Raw genomic sequence first — 22,037 nt, 5'->3', positions numbered from 1 at the left:
ACATACATACATATGGTCACGTCTGTATACCTTGTGGGATAGACAGAGCCAACAGTCTTGAAAAGACTGATAGGCCACGTTCGGCTATTTGGCTTAATGATAGTATTGAGATTCAAATAGTGACAGGTTGCTAGCCCGTCGCCTAAAAAAAGAATCCCAAGTTTGTAAGCTTATCCCTTAGTCGCCTTTTACGACACCCATGGGAAAGAGTTGGAGTGGTCCTATTCTTTTTTGTATTGGTGCCGGGAACCACACGGCGCGCAACAAAATAATCGCGGTTAAAAAGGTTGACATAACCATTTCACATTACATTAAGTCATCTTGCCTTTCAGACACATTTAAACTGAAGGCTCTGTCTACCCCGCAAGGGATAAAGATGTTACTGTATGTATATAATTAAAATCACCGCGGTCAAAAAGGTTGACATAACCATCTGACATTGCATTAAGTCATCTTGCCTTTCAGACACATTTAAACTGAAGGCTCTGTCTACCCCGCAAGGGATAAAGATGTTACTGTATGTATATAATTAAAATCACCGCGGTCAAAAAGGTTGACATAACCATCTGACATTGCATTAAGTCATCTTGCCTTTCAGACACATTTAAACTGAAGGCTCTGTCTACCCCGCAAGGGATAAAGATGTGACTGTATGTATATAATTAAAATAACCGCGGTCAAAAAGGTTGACATAACCATTTCACATTACATTAAGTCATCTTGCCTTTCAGACACATTTAAACTGAAGGCTCTGTCTACAAATCAAATCAAATCAAAATAATTTATTTGTAAATACAGGTGAATACAAAGATGTCAATACAATTAAGGTGCTCTGTATTTTGCCAAAGTGGCGTACAAATATAAAGTCATAAATAAAAAATAAAATAATTAACATTTATCTACCCCGTAAGGGATAAAGATGTGACTGTATGTATATAATTAAAATAACCGCGGTCAAAAAGGTTGACATAACCATTTGACATTGCATTAAGTCATCTTAACTGTTACTTAGGCTTGACTCACATCGAGGTTAGAACCTTGTCTAGTGTTTGCATAATTAAATATTTTTAACATGTAATTATTCTGAATCGTGTCACGAATGAGACATTATGTTAGGTCATGATCATCAATGATCAACTGATTGTGGACTAGGGGTCCCTATGTCTATGTATATGTATGTATGTGGACAATATATAAACAGTTACCTTGCGTATGGCCATTTTTTTAAGATTGAAACTGAGACAAATTTAAGGAGAGCTGATAGCTTAAGGACTGAAATAAAACAAAAAAAATATATTAACAACAATTTATTCTTAATGACTAGTAGTTATAATTACCTATAACAATTTAATATTAATTAAAAGCTAGCTTTTAACTATATCAGCAAGTTATTTACCAGGATATCAGTTTGGACGGACTATGTAAAAACGGAGAGGTTAAAAATCATAAAAGAATTCATAGATTTCGGAATAATATGAAACAGTGAGAGATGACTGTGACACTATCATATCACATTATGTTTTCACTCTTTGATAGACTTTACAATTGTTTTCAAAAGGACACACAATTTTTATAGTTTTAAATATCTACAATATAGCATTTCTATTGTCTCAAACTATTCCGATTTCTATGTACACGCTGCGTGAAAAGGTACTGGTTAAAAATAACCACTGAAGACACTTTTCGACGAGTACAGTGGTTTACAGAGAAAAGTACACAACATTAGATACGTTTTAGGTAGTTTTCGCTCACTGCACAAATATTTAAAAAATTATTAAGTTACCATCCAAACCCTAATCTTTTACGTAAAAGCACATAATTATCACATTTTACATGCCTCGAAGGGCCACTAACCTTATGAAAAAACAGCCATTTTGTGAACTAAATTTGCCTTTAAATAATAACGTACTTATTTAATATCACTGTGTAGGTTTCAATAGCGTGAGAATTTCTAAATTATTTCGCACCGATTCTTCAAATTCAAAGAAAAAAATCACCAATTCAGGCATCAATGTATAATATTGTGTATACATTAAAACTTTACCTATTTAAATTACTAGCTGTGCCCGCGACTTCGTCCGCGTGGAATAGTTATTTTGGGCATCATTGAAGCCCTCAAGGATGAATAATTTACCCCGTTTTTTTCACATTTTTCATTCATCGCGCTTAATAGTTGCAGCGTGATGTTATACAGCCTAAAGCCTTCTTTGATAAATTATTTTATGTATTTTTCGCGCGAAAAACTATCGCTGTCCCGTTTCAAGTCATAATAAAAAGCGAAACAGCTGTAGTTTTTCGCGCGATAAAAACGATTTCTCGCGCGCTTTTCTACGGAGGTTTGTATGTGGCTAGAAATGAGTAGCCTTTATAAAGACACTCCTCATATCTTTTTCTACGTATTTTGTTGTGATTTTTGAAAATTCAATTATCATTATTGTATTTCATGCTTCAATCATACTAAAAGTGGAGGAACAGGTCGAAGTGGGAAGACCTAGACGAACGCGTCCTGGTAAAATGTCAGGCCAAAAGTACCCGAAACCGCCGAGCTTGCATGAAGAGATTAATGAATGTGGATGAAGCGAAGGAAGTATGCACAGATCGTGGCAAGTGGAAAGAGGTAGTTTCTGCCTACCCCTCTGGGAGAGAGGCGTGATTTTATGTATGTATGTATCATACCAAAATTCTTTCACTCCTATCATTTCATTGGAAAGCGAACACTAGAATGAGAATTGGTACGGCGATAACGCACGCTAAGTACACGGAGGTCCTGGGTTCACATTCCGAGACTATGACGAACTGCTCGTTCCACAGGGAGTCGTTGTTCCGTAGTGGTACTTCCAGGACCACCTGCAAAAAGGTAATAGGTTTGAATCATTATCTTATTACAATTTCTATACAACTAAAATACTACCTACATACCCTACATACTCGTACATACCTACATAAAATCACGCCTCTTTCCCGTAGGCGTAGGCAGAGACTACATCTTTCCACTTGCCAAGATCATTGCATACTTCCTTCGCTTCATCCACATTCATAACTCTTTACATGCAAGCTCGACGGTAAAAAAAATAATATTACCCAACCTATATAATTAGTTAAAATAATTATAATAGTTCTACATTCATTCATGTTTTTAATGTAGTCAATGCGCATTTGTTCATTATTGAGATTCAAGAGATCTATATTTGTAAATTGACGTCCGATGAAAATGCTGCAGTGTAGTTTGTTCCGCCGCCTCTTCTACACATGCGCTTTGGAAGCGGTAGTAGTTATAATTAGATTTAAGTGATGTGACGTCAATAAGTGATACCTTGTATCCAATTTTGGCAATAAATCTATTCTATTCTATACACATAATTTAGACAAAGATTTAAGCCTTCGTGCTGGTTTGGTAGCCCGGCTTTGGTAGACTTGATTATACCTATGTATCTATGGATGGGATTGGATGTGCCGTGTGGTTCCCGGCACCAATACAAAAAAGAATAGGACCATTCTATCTCGTTCCCATGGATGTCGTAAAAGGCGACTAAGGGATAGGCTTTCAAACTTGGGATTCTTTTTTAGGCGATGGGTTAGCAACCTGTCACTATTTAAATCTCAATTCTATCATTAAGCTAAACAGCTGAACGTGGCCATTCAGTCTTTTCAAGACCGTTGGCTCTGTCTACCCCGCAAGGGATATAGACGTAAACATATGTATGTATGAATGGGATTTATACCAAGAATTTCAATCACATTGCAGTCTTTATAGCTCTTCAGATATTTCAGCGAGTCTGTTTTCACTTTACTTTGATCTCCCGTTTCATTGCCAATTCCAAAAATAGAATATATACAATTTAAATATCTACCAACCTACGTAATACATACATCTTTATCCCTTGTTGGGTAGACAGGACCAACAGTTTAATTATAAAATTGAGATTTAAATAGTGACAGGCTGATAGCACATCGCCTAAAAGAGGAATCCCAAGTTTATAAGCCTATTCTTTAATTGGCTTTTATCTAAAACTCATTCCAACTAAAATTGTAAAGTAAGTTAAGTAAGTTTATTTGTTTTTTACCTCTTCACTCGTTATCTACGGAACGTATCTTGAAATTTTGATATAACTGTGGCGACATCTCTACGCCACTCGTCAACAACATCCAATCAAACAACTACTGTCAATCATCGCGAAGGAATTGACGCGCTCAACCAATAGCAGCGAAGAATCTAAGACGCGATTTCAGAGATTTCAAGGATTGGAGCTATATATACATACAACCTCCGACACAACATCGTCTGTCGCGCGGTTCCCCAGGCATAACACCTAGCCTGGCGGAAGATCTTCCCTTTGGTGGCGGTCGAGCCGGATCATCGCTCCCGCTACATGTATATATATATATATATATAATCAAGTCTGGAGAAGATCATAGGGTATTTTTCATTCCGGTAAAAAGTATGGTCCCGTTGGGATTTGCGAAAAACCATTTGTAGGCGGCGCTAAAATCGCGCGTGTGACGCTGCGCGTAAAATAAAAACCTGTAGTAATTAATTTTGAATTGTAAAACGTTATTGCAAGGTCTACATTGGCGGTGAACGACTTTATAGTTTTATGATTGGCATAGCTATTTTTATTGGCAGACAAATTAACCGTTCCAGAGTCAATATGAACTGATCTGATAGGTCAAATAACAGTAAAGAACCTACTACAAATATACTAACGCCACTTAACGTTTGACCTTCAGAAGATCGTGTAAAATTTAGTTTCGGGTCATTGACTTCAACATCTGGTATATCTGCCTAGGGTTGCTGAAAGATAATACCATACATACTTGTACATACATATATTGTCACGTCTATATCCCTTGTGCCGTGTGGTTCCCGGCACCATTGCAAAAAAGAATAGGACCACTCCATCTCTTTCCCACGGATGTCGTAAAAGGCGACTAAGGGATAGGCTTACAAACTTGGGATTCCTCTTTTAGGCGATGGGCTAGCAACCTGTCACTATTTGAATCTCAATTCTATCACTAAGCCAAACAGCTGAGCGTGGCCTATCAGTCTTTTCAAGATTGGTGGCTCTGTCTACCCCGCTAGGGATATAGACGTGATCATATGTATGTATGTATGTATATCCCTTGCAAGCTAGACAGAGCCAACAGTCTCGACAAGATTGAGTTCCACGTTCAGCTTTATCGCCAAATGATGAAAGTGAGTTCGACTCGTAATATAAAAAGCATGGAATGGACCATCCTCCATATCTTTCCCATGGATGTTGTATAAGTTGACTAAGGGATAGGCTAATAAGCTTGGGATTTCAACCAACCAATTCCATTATTTCGCTGTACAGTTGAACGTGGCTATCTAGTCTTACCAAGACTGGTCAGTCTTCCCCGCAAGGGATATAGACGTGACTATTTATATGTAATTAAAGATGCAAAGGACAGGCCGAACACCTAAAATTATAGCTGGACAAATAATCCTGCTGATTATTATGTATGTATAACCCTAGCCTGCCATAAGCCTGGATTAGCGTGAATAAGATGCGAGATGAATGGCGATTATCTGAATTCAATGGAGGTGTATAAAGACAGCTACATGTTATTTGTATAGATCATTTTTCAGCCAGGTTAATAAACATTAAATTTTTTTTTTTGAAAACATACATACATACGTCAAGGTCACGTCTATATCCCTTGCGGGGAAGGCTGACCAGTCTTGGTAAGACTAGAAGGCTACGTTCAGCTGTACAGCTAAATAATAGAATTGAGATTCAAATAGTGACAGGTAGCTAGCCCATCGCCTATTAGAAGAATCCTAAACTCATTAGCATATCCTTTAGTCGCCTTATACAACATCCATGGGGAAGATAAGAAGGATGGTCATTTTGATCATATACATATGTACATAGATACATATGGTCACGTCTATATCCCTTGCGGGGTAGACAGAGCCAACAGTCTTGAAAAGACTGAATGGCCACGCTCAGCTTTTTGGCTTAATGATAGAATTGAGATTCAAATAGTGACAGGTAGCTAGCCCATCGCCTAAAAAAGAATCCCAAGTTTGTAAGCCTATCCCTTAGTCGCCTTTGACGACATCCGTCATTCGTCATTTTACCATCGGGGGTTAAAAAAGTAGGAGACAGTGTTCGGATGGAAGAACTACGATTGTTAATAAACTTGGGATTATTTTTGTAGGCTATGGGCTAGCAATCTGTCACTATTTGAATATAAATTCCATCACTAAGCCACATCTACAGCTGACGTATGTTTTTTTAAAGATACTAGCTGTTGCCCGCGTCTTTGGGGTAAAAGTTCACCGACAATATTTCATCCCCTCTTTTAACCTCATCTCCTTTTTTTTAAGTGTTTTTTTTCCTCAGGGTTTTTCTCTCTATGTACCGAATTTCACCCAAATCGGTTTAGTGGTTAAATGTAATTGAGACCACTCCCATCAAATAAATGTGTCGGTGTTATATCAACCAATTATATGAGTTGAGATTAAATCTGATACGAGATTTAAAGCACTTGAGTGCCGTGTGGTTCCCGGCACCAATACAAAAGAGAATAGGACCACTCCATCTCTTTCCCATGGATGTTGTAAAAGGCGACTAAGGTAAAGGCTTACAAACTTGGGATTCTTTTTTAGGCGATGGGCTAGCAACCTGTCACTATTTGAATCTCAATTCTATCATTAAGCCAAATTTCTGAACGTGGCCATTCAGTGTTTTCAAGACTCCTGGCTCTGTCTATCCCGCAAGGGATATAGACGTGATATATGTATTTTTTTTAAAGATTTTTTTAAGATAATTTACCTTTTTTACAGAACCTAACGATATGGACTATACATTTTGTTATGTTATATTTATCTAATTACATTCCCAATGATTAAATATTTCAAGTATTTCTTTTGATAATTATACAATGAAAAACCGTCTGTTCTGTTATCCAAAAAATAGTTGGAATTCTAACAGATAACGTTTTCACAATGAATTCGTTGTTACATCAAACAACATTTAATTGTTTGAACAAATTGTTTAAAATTGTATAGCGCAGGGGCCGCTTAGTTTATTTTATTCTCTCGTCCGCATTTCTATTTAAAGTTTGGATAATTGTGAAATTGACGTTATGGAAGAAAATGCTGCAGTGCAGTTTGTTACCGCTTCTTCTGCACTGACGTTTTGGAAGCGGTAGTAAACAAACTTGGTTACAAGTAATTTGTTTGACGTCAACCAATGTTGTAAAATCAAAAGATATGACAAGTATTAAGTGATGTTGCAAGGTCCCATAATAATAAATAAAGATTTTGTATTTAAATTTGAAAAATAAAATTAATTAAATTGTAATTTTTGAACAATTATTGCCAATTGTTTTTTTTAATACTTTTGTAGGTAGCGCTAAATTCACGCTGCGGTTAAAATAGTAGTCTTACAAAATGGAATTATCTAAAATTAAGTTTTTGTCATCACGTCTATTCAATGTTTGATAGGAACATTAGGAAAGGCCTTCGCGTAGTCTCTGTCTAGGCAACAGACACCATTTTTACTGGTTGGCGGCACTCCAAAACTTGGGACAATAGGGCACGTTTACACTGTTGTAATAAAATTGACAATTGGGTAAGTAAATCTTTTTTATTTTATTTCTTCTTGAAGAAAAAGTTCATGTTTATTTGTTTGGTTTATAGTATTTGTAGTATATATATTAAGTATGTTTATTATATTATTATTTTTTCACCCATACATAACTTCTCTGCTTAACCCAATGGTAGATTATACTCGTAATGCTATTAGCATTAAGTCCGCCTATTGTACTTTACATACATACATAAAATCACGCCTCTTTCCCGGAGGGGTAGGCAGAGACTACCTCTTTCCACTTGCTACGATCTCTGCATACTTCATTCGCTTCATCCACATTCATAACTCTCTACATGCGGCGGTTTCGGGTACTTGTACTTTACAAATTGTAATTATAACAATAAATAATAAATAAAAACATACTCGTATAACCGTCCTATATTTATTTCTGAGATCAAGGAAGACTTTTACTGGCTTTCTCGCGTCTAATTTTAATTAAAAGGTACCGGGTTCGATCCCCGGACGGGTCATGATGGAAAAGTAACTTCTTCTGATTGACCTGGGTCTTGGGTATTTATTTATTTATTTAATTAAACTTTATGCACGAAAAATGTAAAACAGGTGGACTTAATGCCGCCGAGATTCTCTGCCAGTGGAACCATTCGCCCAAACCGAGATTAGTTTTTTTTGAGCTTTGGAAGCGGTAATGAACTTAGTTTTAAGTTATTTATTTGACGTCAACCAATGTTGTGAAACCAAAAGATACGACAATTATTAAGTGATATTGAAATGTCCCAAAATAATGAATAAAAGTTTTGAAATACGAAATTATATAAATGAAATTTTTTTAGTTAGTTAGTTAGTGCCGTGTGGTTCCCGGAACCAATACAAAAAAGAATAGGACGACTCCATCTCTTTCCCATGGATGTCGTAAAAGGCGACAAAGGTATTGGCTTACTAACTTGGGATTCTGTTTTTGTTGCGATGGGCTAGCAACCTGTCACTATTGAATCTCAATTCTATCATTAAGCTATTTGGCTTAATGATATTCAGTCGTACATATATGAGATTCAGTCTTCTCAAGACTGTTAGCTCTGTCTACCCCGCAAGGGATATAGACGTATGTATGTATGTATGAAAATTGACTGGAAGAAATCCCATTGAGGATAAGTCCGCCATTGTACATATTATTCTAAATCCAATAATTGTTTTGTAATTTGTTTTATTTATTTTTATGTGCAATAAAGAGTTTACAAACAAACAAAAATTTGTTCAATGTGAACACCGCTTTGTACACATTGACCCAAGTAACGCGTTGTAATAACATGATGTCAGACGCAAACACTGTTTGATTGGCATGCGAATTCCATATTTATTTAGTTGTTAGTTGTGACCAGTCTATTAATAATTATTATTTTGTATTATTACGACGATATTGAGTGTACGATTCATACATATAATCATGTCTATATCACTTGCGGGGTAGACAGAGCTAACAGTCTTGAAAATACTGATTGGCCACGTTCAGCCTTTTGGCTGGATGATATAATTGAGATTCAAATAGTGACTGGTTGCTAGCCCATCACCTAAAAGAAGAATCCCAAGTTTATAAACCTATCCCTTAGTCGCCTTTTACGACGTCCATGGGAACGAGATGGAGTGGTCCTATTCTTTTTTTTTATTGGTACCGGGAACCACACGGTCTTTAAATATGTACGTACATACATTTCTATCATCGTGTCTTTATCCGTTACGGGGTAGACAGAGCCAACAGTCTCACAAAGACTGAAAGCCACGTTTAGTCGGGTCTTTAAGTAAAAATAGGAATTTTGCATCCCCTTAATGACATCCCAATGAATAATAAACTTACTTTTATTAAGGACGTCCTGGTAAAGGGTCAGGTCAAAAGTACCCGAAACCGCCGAGCTTGTATGAAGAGAGTTATGAATGTGGATGAAGCGAAGGAAGTATGCAGAGATCGTGGCAAATGGAAAGAGGTAGTCTCTGCGTATCCCTCCGGGAAAGAGGCGTGATTTTATGTATGTTTGTATTAAACTTACCTTCTGCATACATACATACATATGATCACGTCTATATCCCTTGCGGGGTAGACAGAGCCAACAGTCTTGAAAAGACTGAATGGCCACGTTCAGCTATTTGGCTTAATGATAGAACCGAGATTCAAATAGTGACAGGTTGCTAGCCCATCGCCTAAAAGAGGAATCCCAAGTTAATAAGCCTATCCCTTAGTCGCCTTTTACGACATCCATGGGAAAGAGATGGAGTGGTCCTATTCTTTTTTGTAATAGTGCCGGGAACCACACGGCGGCTTACCTTCTGACTCGAGAATATGTCTAAAGGGAGGTCACATCTTTCAGTGCTGTTCTTGCATTCTCTCAAAGCGGTCCTGGCTACGTCATATCTGGTCTTCTGAAGGTCGAACTTGGCTTTGATGAAGTTCGTCTGGACCTCGTTTTCCGAGTTGAAGACGAAGAAGTAGTAGCCATTTGCTGGTACCCTGATACAAAATAACGATACATATACATATATGTAATCACGTCTGTGTCCTTTACGGGGTAGAAAGAGTCTTGTAAGTCTTGTCAAGACTGCAAGGCCGAGCTTGGCCGTGAGAATTTTAGGATTAAGATTCAAATAATGACTAGCCGTTGTCCACAAGAAAAATTCCAAGGCTTTCGCTTGATTTGACTTTTAAAATCTGCACGGAAAGAAAATCTGGCACACACAATGTGTTTTCTTTACAACCAGACCAGCATGCTTGCTCTCGTTGAGCTCCTATTTCCTTAGTCGCCTTTTACGATATCCATGGCAAAGAGATGAAGTGGTCATACTCTAAAGGGATTGGAACAACACGACGCAAAACAAAATAAAAAGATATTTAATTTGCAAATTCATCATCATCAAATCATTCATTCATTTATATGATCACGTCTATGTCTTTTGCCGGGTAGACAGAGCCATCAGTCTTTAAACACTGATAGCATTGAGCCACGTTCAGCTGATACTCGTAGGCTTACTGCTAGAATTGAGATTCAAATAGTGACAGGTTGCCAGCCCGTCGCCTAAAATGTCCAGTTTACAAGTCTATCCTATAGTCGCCTTTTACGAGATCCATGGGAAAGAGAGGGAGTGTTCCTATGCTTTTTTATATTGGTGTTGGGACCAACACGAAACTACAATAATAATAGGTAACAGTAATCATGTTTCACACTCCATTTTAACTTCTCCGGGGAGAAGTCCGTGGTGTGCATTTTGACCATGGTCTTGGGAGAGTCACCCTGACCTCCACAACCCTAGCAGGGTAACTTAACGTAATTCATGTTGGATCATGTTAAAAGCATGTAATGAATAAATATGTCTATTTCCTTAGTCGCCGTCTACGACATCCAGGGGAAAGATAGCACGCAAAATATAGATTGGTCCGCCACGGCTATAGAGGAACTTGATATGCCTTATCGCTATTAGACAATCAAATGAAATCCTTATTCAGATTGATTTTTATCACACGACTGTGTCTGATCACCAATTAGTGTTCTGTGACAATGTCTAGATAAATCTGTCATCAATTAAAGTTTCTAGGAATGTTGTTACCACTGACATAGATATAGATAGACCTTACGAGTGATTAAGAGTCATTTCTCACTTTTCAACGGCGCAGTGCTGCCCTCATTTGAAATAAAACATTTTACCTATAGTATTATGTATTAAGGACGTCCTGGAAAAGGGTCAGATCAAAAGTACCCGAAACCGCCGAGCTTGCATGAAGAGAGTTATGAATGTGGATGAAGCGAATGAAAATATGCAGAGATCGTGGCAAGTGGAAAGAGGTAGTCTCTGCCTACCCCTCCGGGAAAGAGGCGTGATTTTATGTATGTATGTATTATGTAGTAGGTACTTAGTTTTATGTAGAACATTTATAATTTTTGGATTTTATTTAAGTAAAAATAGTTTGTATCAAATTAGCACTGCGCTGTTGAAAAATGTAAAGTCTTTCGCGCGTCCAAATCCCGGTGGGTAACCAAAGAACTATTATAATCAGTTTTTGTAGGAGCGACAAATGTACATTCTTTCGCAAATATGTCATTCGATATTGTGTAGCGATTATTTGAAGTTTCTGAATGTAGCCTTGTGCTGTATCAAGTTCTATGTTTAATGTATGTTTAAAATTGTCGTAAAAGGCGACTAAGGCATAGGCCTATAAGCTTGGGATTCTACTTGTAACAATAGTTGTATAATAGTCTACCCTGCATGGGTATAAACTTGATTATATGTATGTAAAATCAAATAAACGGGTGAAAACGAAACGTTGGCGTAAAAACTGTTGTACCTAAGCAGTAAACATCTTGACATCTAGTTTTCCTGAACGTGAGCTATCTAACTAGTTGTAAGTCTATGGTAGTTCCCAACCTATAGCGTAACATAACATTGATCTTCATGGTCAGTTCTATTTCTTTAGAATGATGTCAGACTGTCTGTGTCGGTTTAAGATCTGTCACATTGTAAATACTTACATTAAGCAAAAACTTCACAATTAAATTTGATACGGAGCAGAAAACATCTTGACATCTAGTTTTCCTGAACGTGAGCTATCTAACTAGTTGTAAGTCTATGGTAGTTCCCGACCTAACATTGATCTTCATGGCCAGTTCTATTTTATTAGAATGATGTCAGACAGTCTGTGTCGGTTTAAGTTCTGTCACATTGTAAATACATTAAGCAAAAACTTTACAATGAAATTTGATACGGTTTGTTGTTCAACCGTGGTAGATATCCTAGGTTAATAGATTACAGATTAGTCTTTCCCATGGATGTCGTAAAAGGCGACTAAGGGATACATACATACATATGGCCACGTCTATATCCCTTGCGGGGTAGACAAAGTCAACAGTCTTGAAAAGACTGAATGGCCACGTTCAGCTATTTGGCTTAATGATAGAATTGAGATTCAAATAGTGACAGGTTGCTAACCCATCGCCTAAAAAAGAATCCCAAGTTTGTAAGCTTATCACATTACCTAAACGTTACAGCATCAGTGGTCGAATTGGTAAGGTGCCCGGTTAAAATGCGTGACGCGCAGAAAGGCACAGGTTCAAATCCCACCACGGCCATGTACCAATGACTATTTTCAAAGTTAGTTTGAAGACTAACCGATGCTCTTACGGTGAGTGGAAACATCGTGAGGAAACCTGCACATTCAGGCACTTGAATGCGTAACCATGGATCCAATACTGACTAGGTTCACTTGCAAAGGTTGCGGAGGTCAGATAGGAGTCGCTTCGTGTAAAAACCTCACCCAATCTAGGGTCCATGGTCAAGGGCATACCTCAGGCTCCTCTCCAGGGAGGTGAGGATGCAACCAGGACTAAAGCGAGGAGGAAAAAAATTATCCAGGTAGGTGAGGATACAACAATGAGGAAGAAGATTACCTATACGTTAGGGCGTTAGATCTAGCAGCGTTATAAGTCTGGTCATCCGTAGCTTTATCAGTGCAGCCAGCAGATGGCGTCAGTGGCAGATTGAGGATCAGCCCATCGCACTCCAACAACGCTTCCTCGCTGCTGGAGAATGATGACCAGTATTCTGAGTTGCTCATGTCGAAGGCTGTGGTCTCATTGATGTGCTCGTGGTGTTCCGCGTAACCGTCTGGTTGGAGACCCTGTGAAGTTGTATTACATACATATGGTCACGTCTATGTCCCTTGTGGGGTGGACAGAGGCAACAGTCCTAAAAAGACTGATAGGCCACGTTCAGCTATTCGGCTTAATGATGGAATTGAGATTCAAATAGTGACAGGTTGCTAGCCCATTGAAAAAGAATCCCAAGTTTGTAAGCCTATCCCTTAGTCGCCTTTTACGACATCCACGTAATCATAAATTTTTACGTTAAACGTTTAACGACCCTGTGACGAGTTCTCTAAGGCTAAATTCCTTTATTCAGATGTGGGTAAGTTACGCAGGTATAGGAGTATCCATAAAGCATATATTACACAAATAAATATATACGGGACAAATTATACGAATTGAGTTCGTCTCGAAGTAAGTTCGAGACTTGTGTTACGAGATACTAACTCAACGGTACTATATTTTACAATAAATACTTATAAAGACAAACATCCAAAACCCAGGCCAATCAGAAAAAGTTGTTTTCTCATCATACCTTGGACGGGATTCGAACCCGGGACCTCCGGTGTCACAGACAAGCGTAATACCGCTGCGCCACAGAGGCCGTCAAATATGAAACTAAAAATGTAGTTACCTCTTCAGCAGCGTAGTCTCTGGCTTCGTCGTCTTCATTGAAAGATTTCTGCAGTTCAATTTGACCTAACATTAGTTCCCTTTTAGTGCGAGCGGCCTCGCGGGCGTCACGTCGTTTTTCTGAAAAGGGAAAGTTATTTTTATAACTTGTACTCTTTCTATCATCATTGCCAGATCCTCGGGCCCGAGGTCTACTTTTAAACTCTCCTGTCTAAAATTTTGAATGGTCGTCTTCAATTTAATGTTCTCGTATACCTGTCATCTTTCAGGTGTTCTTGACAAAATTAACTAGTATTAAAATTCAAATTTCTTTATTTTTCTTTACAGAAACTTAAATCAAAATATTTACAGAAACGTTAACTATATGTATATACAAAGTTTGTGAGAGACTAGTTAAAAACGGTTAAATGACATTTGTTTGTTTAAAGGTTTTGATATTCTGTTAAATAGTTATTTACTCTGCAGGAAACAAAAGTATAACTTTATTTACATTTTGAGGTTTCACCACTTCTACATTGTCTCTAAATGTCTCAAAGATACTAATCTCTTCAATTTTGTGTGCAATAATAATCATAATAGCATTATTTGTGTCGACTGGATTTCCGGCTCCTATTATTTAGTGACAAACTTACGTTGTCTCTGGTACCTCGTCTTCTCCTCATCTATGGCTTCCACCAGCACCTGCCTGAGGTGGTCCAACTCCTCACCGCTGCCCGTTACCCTGGACATTATATCAGGTTTAGGCTTGCCATCCAAATTGGACTGAAAAGGTTTAAATAAATTATTATTGTGATTTGCAATCTCATTTTTTTCTGTATTAAACATAGGAACATAAAATATATCAGCCAGGCCATAATTTAAAATAATTAACATTATCTTAATCGATGGAATGAAATCTTATGTCTTTGGGGCATTTTCCAAAGACCAGATACCGCTAACATGTCAAAAAATCTATATTTTATTTCCAAAACTTCTTTGATTAAAAAAAACGTATCAACTGTCAAGAATTATTTCTTCACACAGTGTATTTTTAGAAAACGAAAAATGACGATCTTCATTGTTAATTTTCACAACAATGATTTAAGACGTATTGAAGTTAGGATTATTATTATAGTATGTTTTTAGTATTTTATTATAGTTTCTCTTTATTTTACCAACAGTTTTTTATTTTACATCCCGGCTAATTATCTAAACACAGTGTTCGTTCACCTCGTGGTATTCCACTCCCATTGTATCGTGTAGCCGAGCCAGCACTCTCGTGCCCCTCTCTCCAAGCGCCCGTAACCTCCGCAGAACATCTTCAAACACTTCTCTTGAATTTGGTTCTTCAGTTATAGGCACCTGCATATAAATTGTATTGCTGGAGAGTCATTGTAAGTTTGTTACATTCATAGCTTTCTTTACTCTAAGTTTTTTGTTTTTTTTTATGATAATTAAAATCAGAAGCAAATCTATAGAAGATTTTTTTAAATCCTATTGAAGCAATTGATAAATCAGAGAAGTGCGATCGAATTGATTATATCAGGTGTTTGATAATTAAATTGTTAAAACTAAAAATTTTGTTATTAGTATTCATAATTTTATTTTCATAATTACTTAAATGATATAGAAATGATAAACTGATATTTTCTCGTAAGTTTACACTTGATTCAGATTCTTCTTTAGAGATATTTCTTTTAAAAAAAACTAGTTATGTAGATAAAGATAATATTTATTCTCGCTTTTACATGTAACATTTGATTTAGATCACCTCTCTTTGACAACTTTGGATATAGCTTTCGTTAAATTAGGAATTTCAGTTTCGTCTCATATACGAGTACCTATACTATACATACAGAAACGTGACCCTATTCTATTACCCCATACTCAATGCCTGATTGTTATTCTCAGAAGGAATATGTTATCTATTTGAACCTCAGACCACATTATATTTATCGAATGGCACACTGCTCTATTGACTAAGTAGATTATTCTAATTCTTATCCTAGATAATTCCACATACGTCTGTTGAAAATTTTCCATTAAAATTCTGCTTTTCATTCCATTAATATTTAACACTCTCATTGTATTTAATATTTACTAAGAATCAAGTAGACATACACAGAAATTCGCTGATTAGATAATTCTCAAAATAAATGCGAATTGTCTCCGTAATAGAGATTTTTTCTTGCTGAAATATTTGCTCTTCAAATATTGCGAATTTTACTCGTAAAACAATGTAATGCCAACATCCTGGCAAATAAAGCATTTAATGTTATTTTGATACTTTTGAATAAGATAATGAAAACTAAAGACAGAGACAAAATTGTGTTTATTAAAACGGCACAGGTGTCCCAAAAATTGCTAGTCAAATTGCCTTAGCTAATTTCGAAATTCCCCGTTATAAAATTTTTAACAATCGGTGGTTTACCCTATCAACAAAGAAGCTTTTAGGATAAAACTTTTTCCCCCATTTTACCCCTACTCAAAATTTGTGTAAAAGGGAAAACATACATCGGTTTTTAAATTGATATATTAGCTTAAATATAGCTAGGACACTCAATAAAGTTAACCTACTAAATTTAAGGGTTTAAAATTTTCTGTTTAGTCATTTGAACTTGCTTATATTGGAAATGTTTGATTGTACAAATGTGTTTTAGATAACATATGCTGCTTTTCATTACATGAATAATAAACATTGAAGTATTTATGATAGAACCTTTTGATATAAGTTTTGGTTTAACTGATAAATATTCCAACTGTTTTTAAAAATGTTGTGTACATTTTATGCGTTTCTTACCTTTGTAGTGAACTTAGTAGCAACAATTTGAAGCCCATCAGTTGTAGTCTCAACATCATCTTTAATGTCTTCTGTATTCTGATCTTCTGCTTTTATAGTCGTTGTTGTAATTTCAGGTTTGTCTGTTACTATATTTGTTTGAATATTTTTTCTCTCCATTGTTTTAGTAGGATTATTAGTGGTTGTTTTATTTGCAGTGATCTCTATAGTTTTATTATCAAAACTTTCATCTCCATCACTGCTTTTGCCGTCAATATCTGAAAATTATATTTTGAAATATTTAATAGTGATATTTTCTTTCAGGGTTTGTTTTAGGCAATTTACGATACGAGATATAGTAAGTATATAAGTAATAAGTATAAATAGTTTAAAAGATTTGCAGGTCAAGTTAAAATGATGTCTCAATAATAGAATTGAGATTCAATTAGTTACAGGTTGCTATCCCATCACTTTAAATAAGAAACCCAATTTTATGAACTTTAGCTTCATTGACATTCTACAAACTGAAAAGATCATTGACAATTTCAATAGATGCTAACCTACCTTTGAAAATTAAGAACCTTCTCTCATCTTTATCGACATTGGCGTCTCTATGCCTGTGGAGGGCTGGCAGAGACATCAAGTGGTCTGGCGGATGGTAATATTTCAAAGATTCTTGTTTAGCAGCCTCGCGGAGAGCGTGAAGGCGTTCTAGTATTTCACGGAGCTCCTGAAAAGAGAAACATAGTTTTTTATAAGACCACTTAGGACTAATGTTCTGGTTATGTTTCTTGTTATTTTAAAGCAATGCGAATAAAATGTTTCTTTTTGATTCTTTTTTCATTAACCGTATAAATCATAATTTTAAAAACAATGTTTTGATATTTTTCTTTAGGTCTTGAAATGGAGAAAATACATTTTTGAAAGAACATACAATGACAACGTTGATAACAAATTTTATGTTAATTATGTCGAAAAGCGAAAATATACAAGTTAATTGCACCAATTGTGTTGAATAATATAATTGTAATTTGAGAAACTAAATTTGAGGTAGTTTTCGTTTAAGACTATAAATTAAAGTATATGTAAGACTATACTTTTCTCGTACCTACTATTATTTTTGGACCGCGTAGTATTGTTTTTTTTATATAATTATATTTCATCTCAGTCTCTGCGGGATGATGCATTATTTTAAGTACAGTATGTGCAAAAGGCAACTATAACAGAATCCTTTAAAAATAATAATACATAAATACCAACACGCAATATGAATTATAATTATATTGATTTTAAGATATCCCAATTGGGATAAATCCGCCATTGTACTTTTTTTTAATTACAAATACTGTATGATTTAATTTTTTTGTTCAATAAAGAAAACAAACAATTTTTTTCCTTTACAAATGAACAAACTGTTTAAAATTTTTAAAGGAGTAAATCTGATTATTACCTAGTAAAGCAAAGTGATTTATTACCTTGGGATCATGATCGGTAACATCTAGTGTTGGTTCTGAATCAGGATACGTCACGTTAGCCGCATTGCTTGGATCGTGGAAACTTACACCAGCTTTCTGTCGCTTCATTTCATCTAGAAACCAAACGATTACATATGCTTCTAACTTTTACACACATAATGGAATATTTATTTAGCACCATAAATATATAACTAGCTTTTGCCCGCAGCTTTGCCTGCGCGAATTTCGTGCGACCTACAAAAGAATGCAGGTTTTTCGCAAATACCACGGGAACCATTAGGTTCTATTGGGATGAAAAGAATTCAAGAAGAGTTCTTCTTCAGATTTTAATATTATATACGCAAAATTTCACACAAGTAAACTTACTTTCGCGTTTAAATATTAGTTGGAATTGGGATTAATCAATGTGTTCAATTCTTTTAAGTAAATAGTAACGTGTTAGGAGATAGACCATACTCACGCATTTTTTCCGGAGGAGCAAAGACTACTTTCTTATAACCACGATCCCTGCATACCTCTTTCGCTTAATTCATATATATTTTCATGCAAGCGTCTCTGTTAATAGTACTTATATATCATCATTAACTTGTAGATGAAAATTAGTTGAAGTATCTGTCTACTCCACCGGGAAAGAGGCGGAATGTTTGTCTTTACAAATATCATAAAACAGTGTACCATTAACGATCATATCATCTAACAAGGCTATTGTTTGTCATTCTAGGTCGATCTTTAATTGAGTTATTATTTATAGTGTTAAGCCGACTTGTTTCGAGAGCTCGTTAAAAACTGATAAACTGATTAGTTATCTTCGACACGTGGCAGCTACTTCAGAAATTATCACAGCTATGATACTGTTTGAGTCATCAAATTTATCATCTGTTGGTGTTAGACCAAGTTGTGTCCTCAATTCTACGGAGATGAGTCCGTGATGCGCTTATGATCCTATGTGTTCAGGAGTTATTTCTTCAAATGATGATAGATATCTTGCTATTACTTGTGAGGTGAGGTTTTAAGTGTTAGTTCATTATTCCTTAAATGTAATCACGAATTTCTCAGAAGCAACTTTCTAAATTGGATAACTGCCCGCTCTAAATAGCAGTATGGTCTAACTGGATGGACGGAGCAATTGAATTGTCATGAAATGGAAAAAATCATTCTTACCCGGATTGTTGGCTTTCCCTTCCACTCTGTTCAGTTCTTGTATCTTCTTCGCCAGTTCCGTGTTGGATATCAATCCAAGTTTGTTAGCTTCTAGTAGCTCGTCGAGTTCTTCCGAAGAATCGTCTCCAATGTACGCGCAGTCTTTAAGGTGCTTGTAGCCTTTGATCATGATGAGAGAGGCGCCTGGCCATCTGAAAATTGAGGAAAATATTTGAAATCTTTACGGGGTCACGGACATGTCTCGACATGTCTACCGGCTGGAAAACGAAAAAAGGTTTGTATGGGCTAGTTGTTTCTCTTACGCTATATATACCTACTTATGATCACGTTCTAATTCTTTAGGGGATAAAAGAACTAACATTCTTGAAAAATACTGAAAGGCCTCGTTCAGTTCAGTGGTAAGAGCATAACGCAACAACGCCTGGACCAATTTGCCCAATTCTTATAATATAATAAATTTTCAGATTATAAAATAGGTAAGAATAAAAAACTGCTACATTACAAATCTTTTTGACAGAACGAAGTCTTTCGGGTCCGCTAGTAAGTAATACGTTACGTAAGTAATACCTTTATTAATATAGTAAGTAGTAATAAAGGTATGTTACGTGCGCGTTTAATACCTGTATCTATTCTAATATTATAAAGCTGAAGAGTTTGTTTGTTTGTACAACCAAGTAGGTTGGAATCAAAAATTTATTTTTGTGTTAAATAGACCATTTATCGAGGAAGGCTTTAGGCTATATATCATCACGCTGCAACTATTAGGAGCGAAGAAATAATGGAAAATGTGGAAAAATCGGGGAAAATTATTCATCCTTGAGGGCTTCAATGATGCCCATAATAACTATTATGGGCCACGCCCACGCGGACGAAGTCGCGGGCACAGCTGGTTATTCATAAATTTTTCGTGTAAATATATGGAAATAGTCCAAATCAAATTGTTTATTTTTACGTTTTATTACGATCCTCATATTAAACATCTGTTTACAAAGCAATCATTAAATTGGATATGTTAATTGGATGACGGCTGTTTATTTGCGTCCACATTTAGCATCTCTATAATTTTTAGTCTGATTTCAAAATGAACCTAGTTGTATCCTCACCTATTTGAAGGGTAAGATCATAAAGTGCCGTGTGGTTCCCGGCACCAATGCAAAAAAGAATAGGACCACTCCATCTCTTTCCAATAGATGTCGTAAAAGGCGACTAAGAGAAATGCTTACCAAATTGCGATTCTTTTTTAGGCGATGGGCTGGCAACCTGTCACTATTTGAATCTCAATTCTATCATTAAGCCAAATAGCTGAACGTGGCCATTCTGTCTTTTCAAGACTGTTGGCTCTGTCTACCCCGCAAGCGATATAGACGTGACCATATGTATGTAAGATCTTAACCATTCGACTCCCGACGCACTTATACATACGTGTTTTTGAATGATTGTTAACAAAACATGATAAATCCTGATGATGAACTGACCTGACGCAGGTGGAGACGGTCACACTGGATCCCTTCAACAAGTAGAAACCCCAGTACTCCTTCATGTCGTCTTCTAACTCCAGTTCCCTCGTCATGCTGACAGGCACCAATTCCTGGCTGAACTCGGGAGGTCCCGGGACCAGGAACGCGTTGAAAGTCGCATTGGATCGCACCACTTGCCTCTGTAAGAAAACATACATATATTAAGTCACGTTTATATCCCTTGCGGGGTAGACAGAGCCAAAAGTCTTAAAAAAGACTGATTGGCCACGTTCAGTATTTTGGCTTAATTATAGAATTGAGATTCAATTAGTGACAGGTTGCTCGCCCATCGCCTAAAAGAAGAATCCCAAGTTTATAAGCCTATCCCTTAGTCGCCTTTTACGACACACGAGGAAAGACATCTCTTTCCTCGTGGATGTCGACTAATCTATTGGTGCCGTGTGGTTCCCGGCATTATTCATATATGTAGGTATGTAGTGATTATGTTTAGAAATATCGTCTCCTTCAGCTTATTGATAAAGTCTTAAGATAACTGTTATCGGTCGGCGGCGGTAGTTCAATTATTATTTATATTTTTTATGTACGTAACACAAGTTTTATAACAATACTATGTTATCTATACTAATATTATAAAGCTGAAGAGTTTGTTTTGTTTGTTTGTTTGTTTAAACGCGCTAATCTCAGAAACTACTGAACCGATTTGAATAATTCTTTCACTGTTAGATAGTCTATTTATCGAGGAAGGCTATAGGCTACATTTTATCCCAAATTTCCTACGGGAAACGTCAACAATGCAGGTGAAAGTTGAATGAGTCGGCCATATGCGAGCTTTCCACGCGAACGCTGCGCAAACCAACAAAGATATACTAAAACAATGTACTAAAGATGTGAAGTACTCATTTTTTGCCACAAAAAAGTCCGCGAGAGCATATATCTATCTCTTAAGGTTTACTTACAATAACCACTTTTATGTTCATTTTTTAAGATTATTTTTTCATTATAAACATAAGTTATTTTGAAACCAATTTTCTTTAATTCAGTATTAATCCTTATCCAAATCAATATGTTTATTACTTTCGGCTTTTCATGTAGACTAAAATTGCCATTTACAGTCTATAAATCAGACGAATAGGTTTTGAGATAAAGTCGTTATAAGCAATTTGCAGCGAAACATTTAATACGGCGAACCAGCGTTCTTTCTAATACGCGTGACCGCTTGACCGCTGATTATGTCTATCTTTTAAGATTGTTGTTGATTATGAGTATTTAATTGTAAACACAACTGTCTTTGATATCACTTAATTTCAATGAACATCTTAGAAGATATTACT

At 36.2% G+C, this 22,037-nt stretch overlaps 1 protein-coding gene across 3 annotated transcripts in view; it reads right to left on the bottom strand.

Moving 5' to 3' along the window:
• Nucleotides 1-1,292: 1,292 nt before the first annotated feature.
• The window catches only part of LOC106136019 (uncharacterized), a 29,309-nt gene continuing 8,564 nt past the window's right edge, over nt 1,293-22,037 (bottom strand). For all 3 annotated transcript variants that reach the window (XM_013336448.2, XM_013336449.2, XM_013336450.2), the window contains exons 5-15: nt 20,704-20,885; nt 19,229-19,419; nt 18,068-18,180; nt 17,157-17,322; nt 16,614-16,870; nt 15,044-15,175; nt 14,467-14,596; nt 13,836-13,954; nt 13,007-13,236; nt 9,897-10,080; nt 1,293-2,847 (exon numbers count right to left, since the gene is read on the bottom strand). In XM_013336448.2, the coding sequence (XP_013191902.2) occupies nt 2,701-2,847; nt 9,897-10,080; nt 13,007-13,236; nt 13,836-13,954; nt 14,467-14,596; nt 15,044-15,175; nt 16,614-16,870; nt 17,157-17,322; nt 18,068-18,180; nt 19,229-19,419; nt 20,704-20,885 (1,851 nt within the window). In that variant the 3' untranslated portion in view covers nt 1,293-2,700. The remainder of the gene's footprint in view (nt 2,848-9,896; nt 10,081-13,006; nt 13,237-13,835; nt 13,955-14,466; nt 14,597-15,043; nt 15,176-16,613; nt 16,871-17,156; nt 17,323-18,067; nt 18,181-19,228; nt 19,420-20,703; nt 20,886-22,037) is intronic.

The sequence above is a fragment of the Amyelois transitella genome, chromosome 26 (genome assembly GCF_032362555.1).
Source record: "Amyelois transitella isolate CPQ chromosome 26, ilAmyTran1.1, whole genome shotgun sequence".
In the NCBI taxonomy this organism is placed as follows: Eukaryota; Metazoa; Arthropoda; class Insecta; order Lepidoptera; family Pyralidae; genus Amyelois; species Amyelois transitella.
This window is presented reverse-complemented; position numbering and strand designations above follow the sequence as displayed.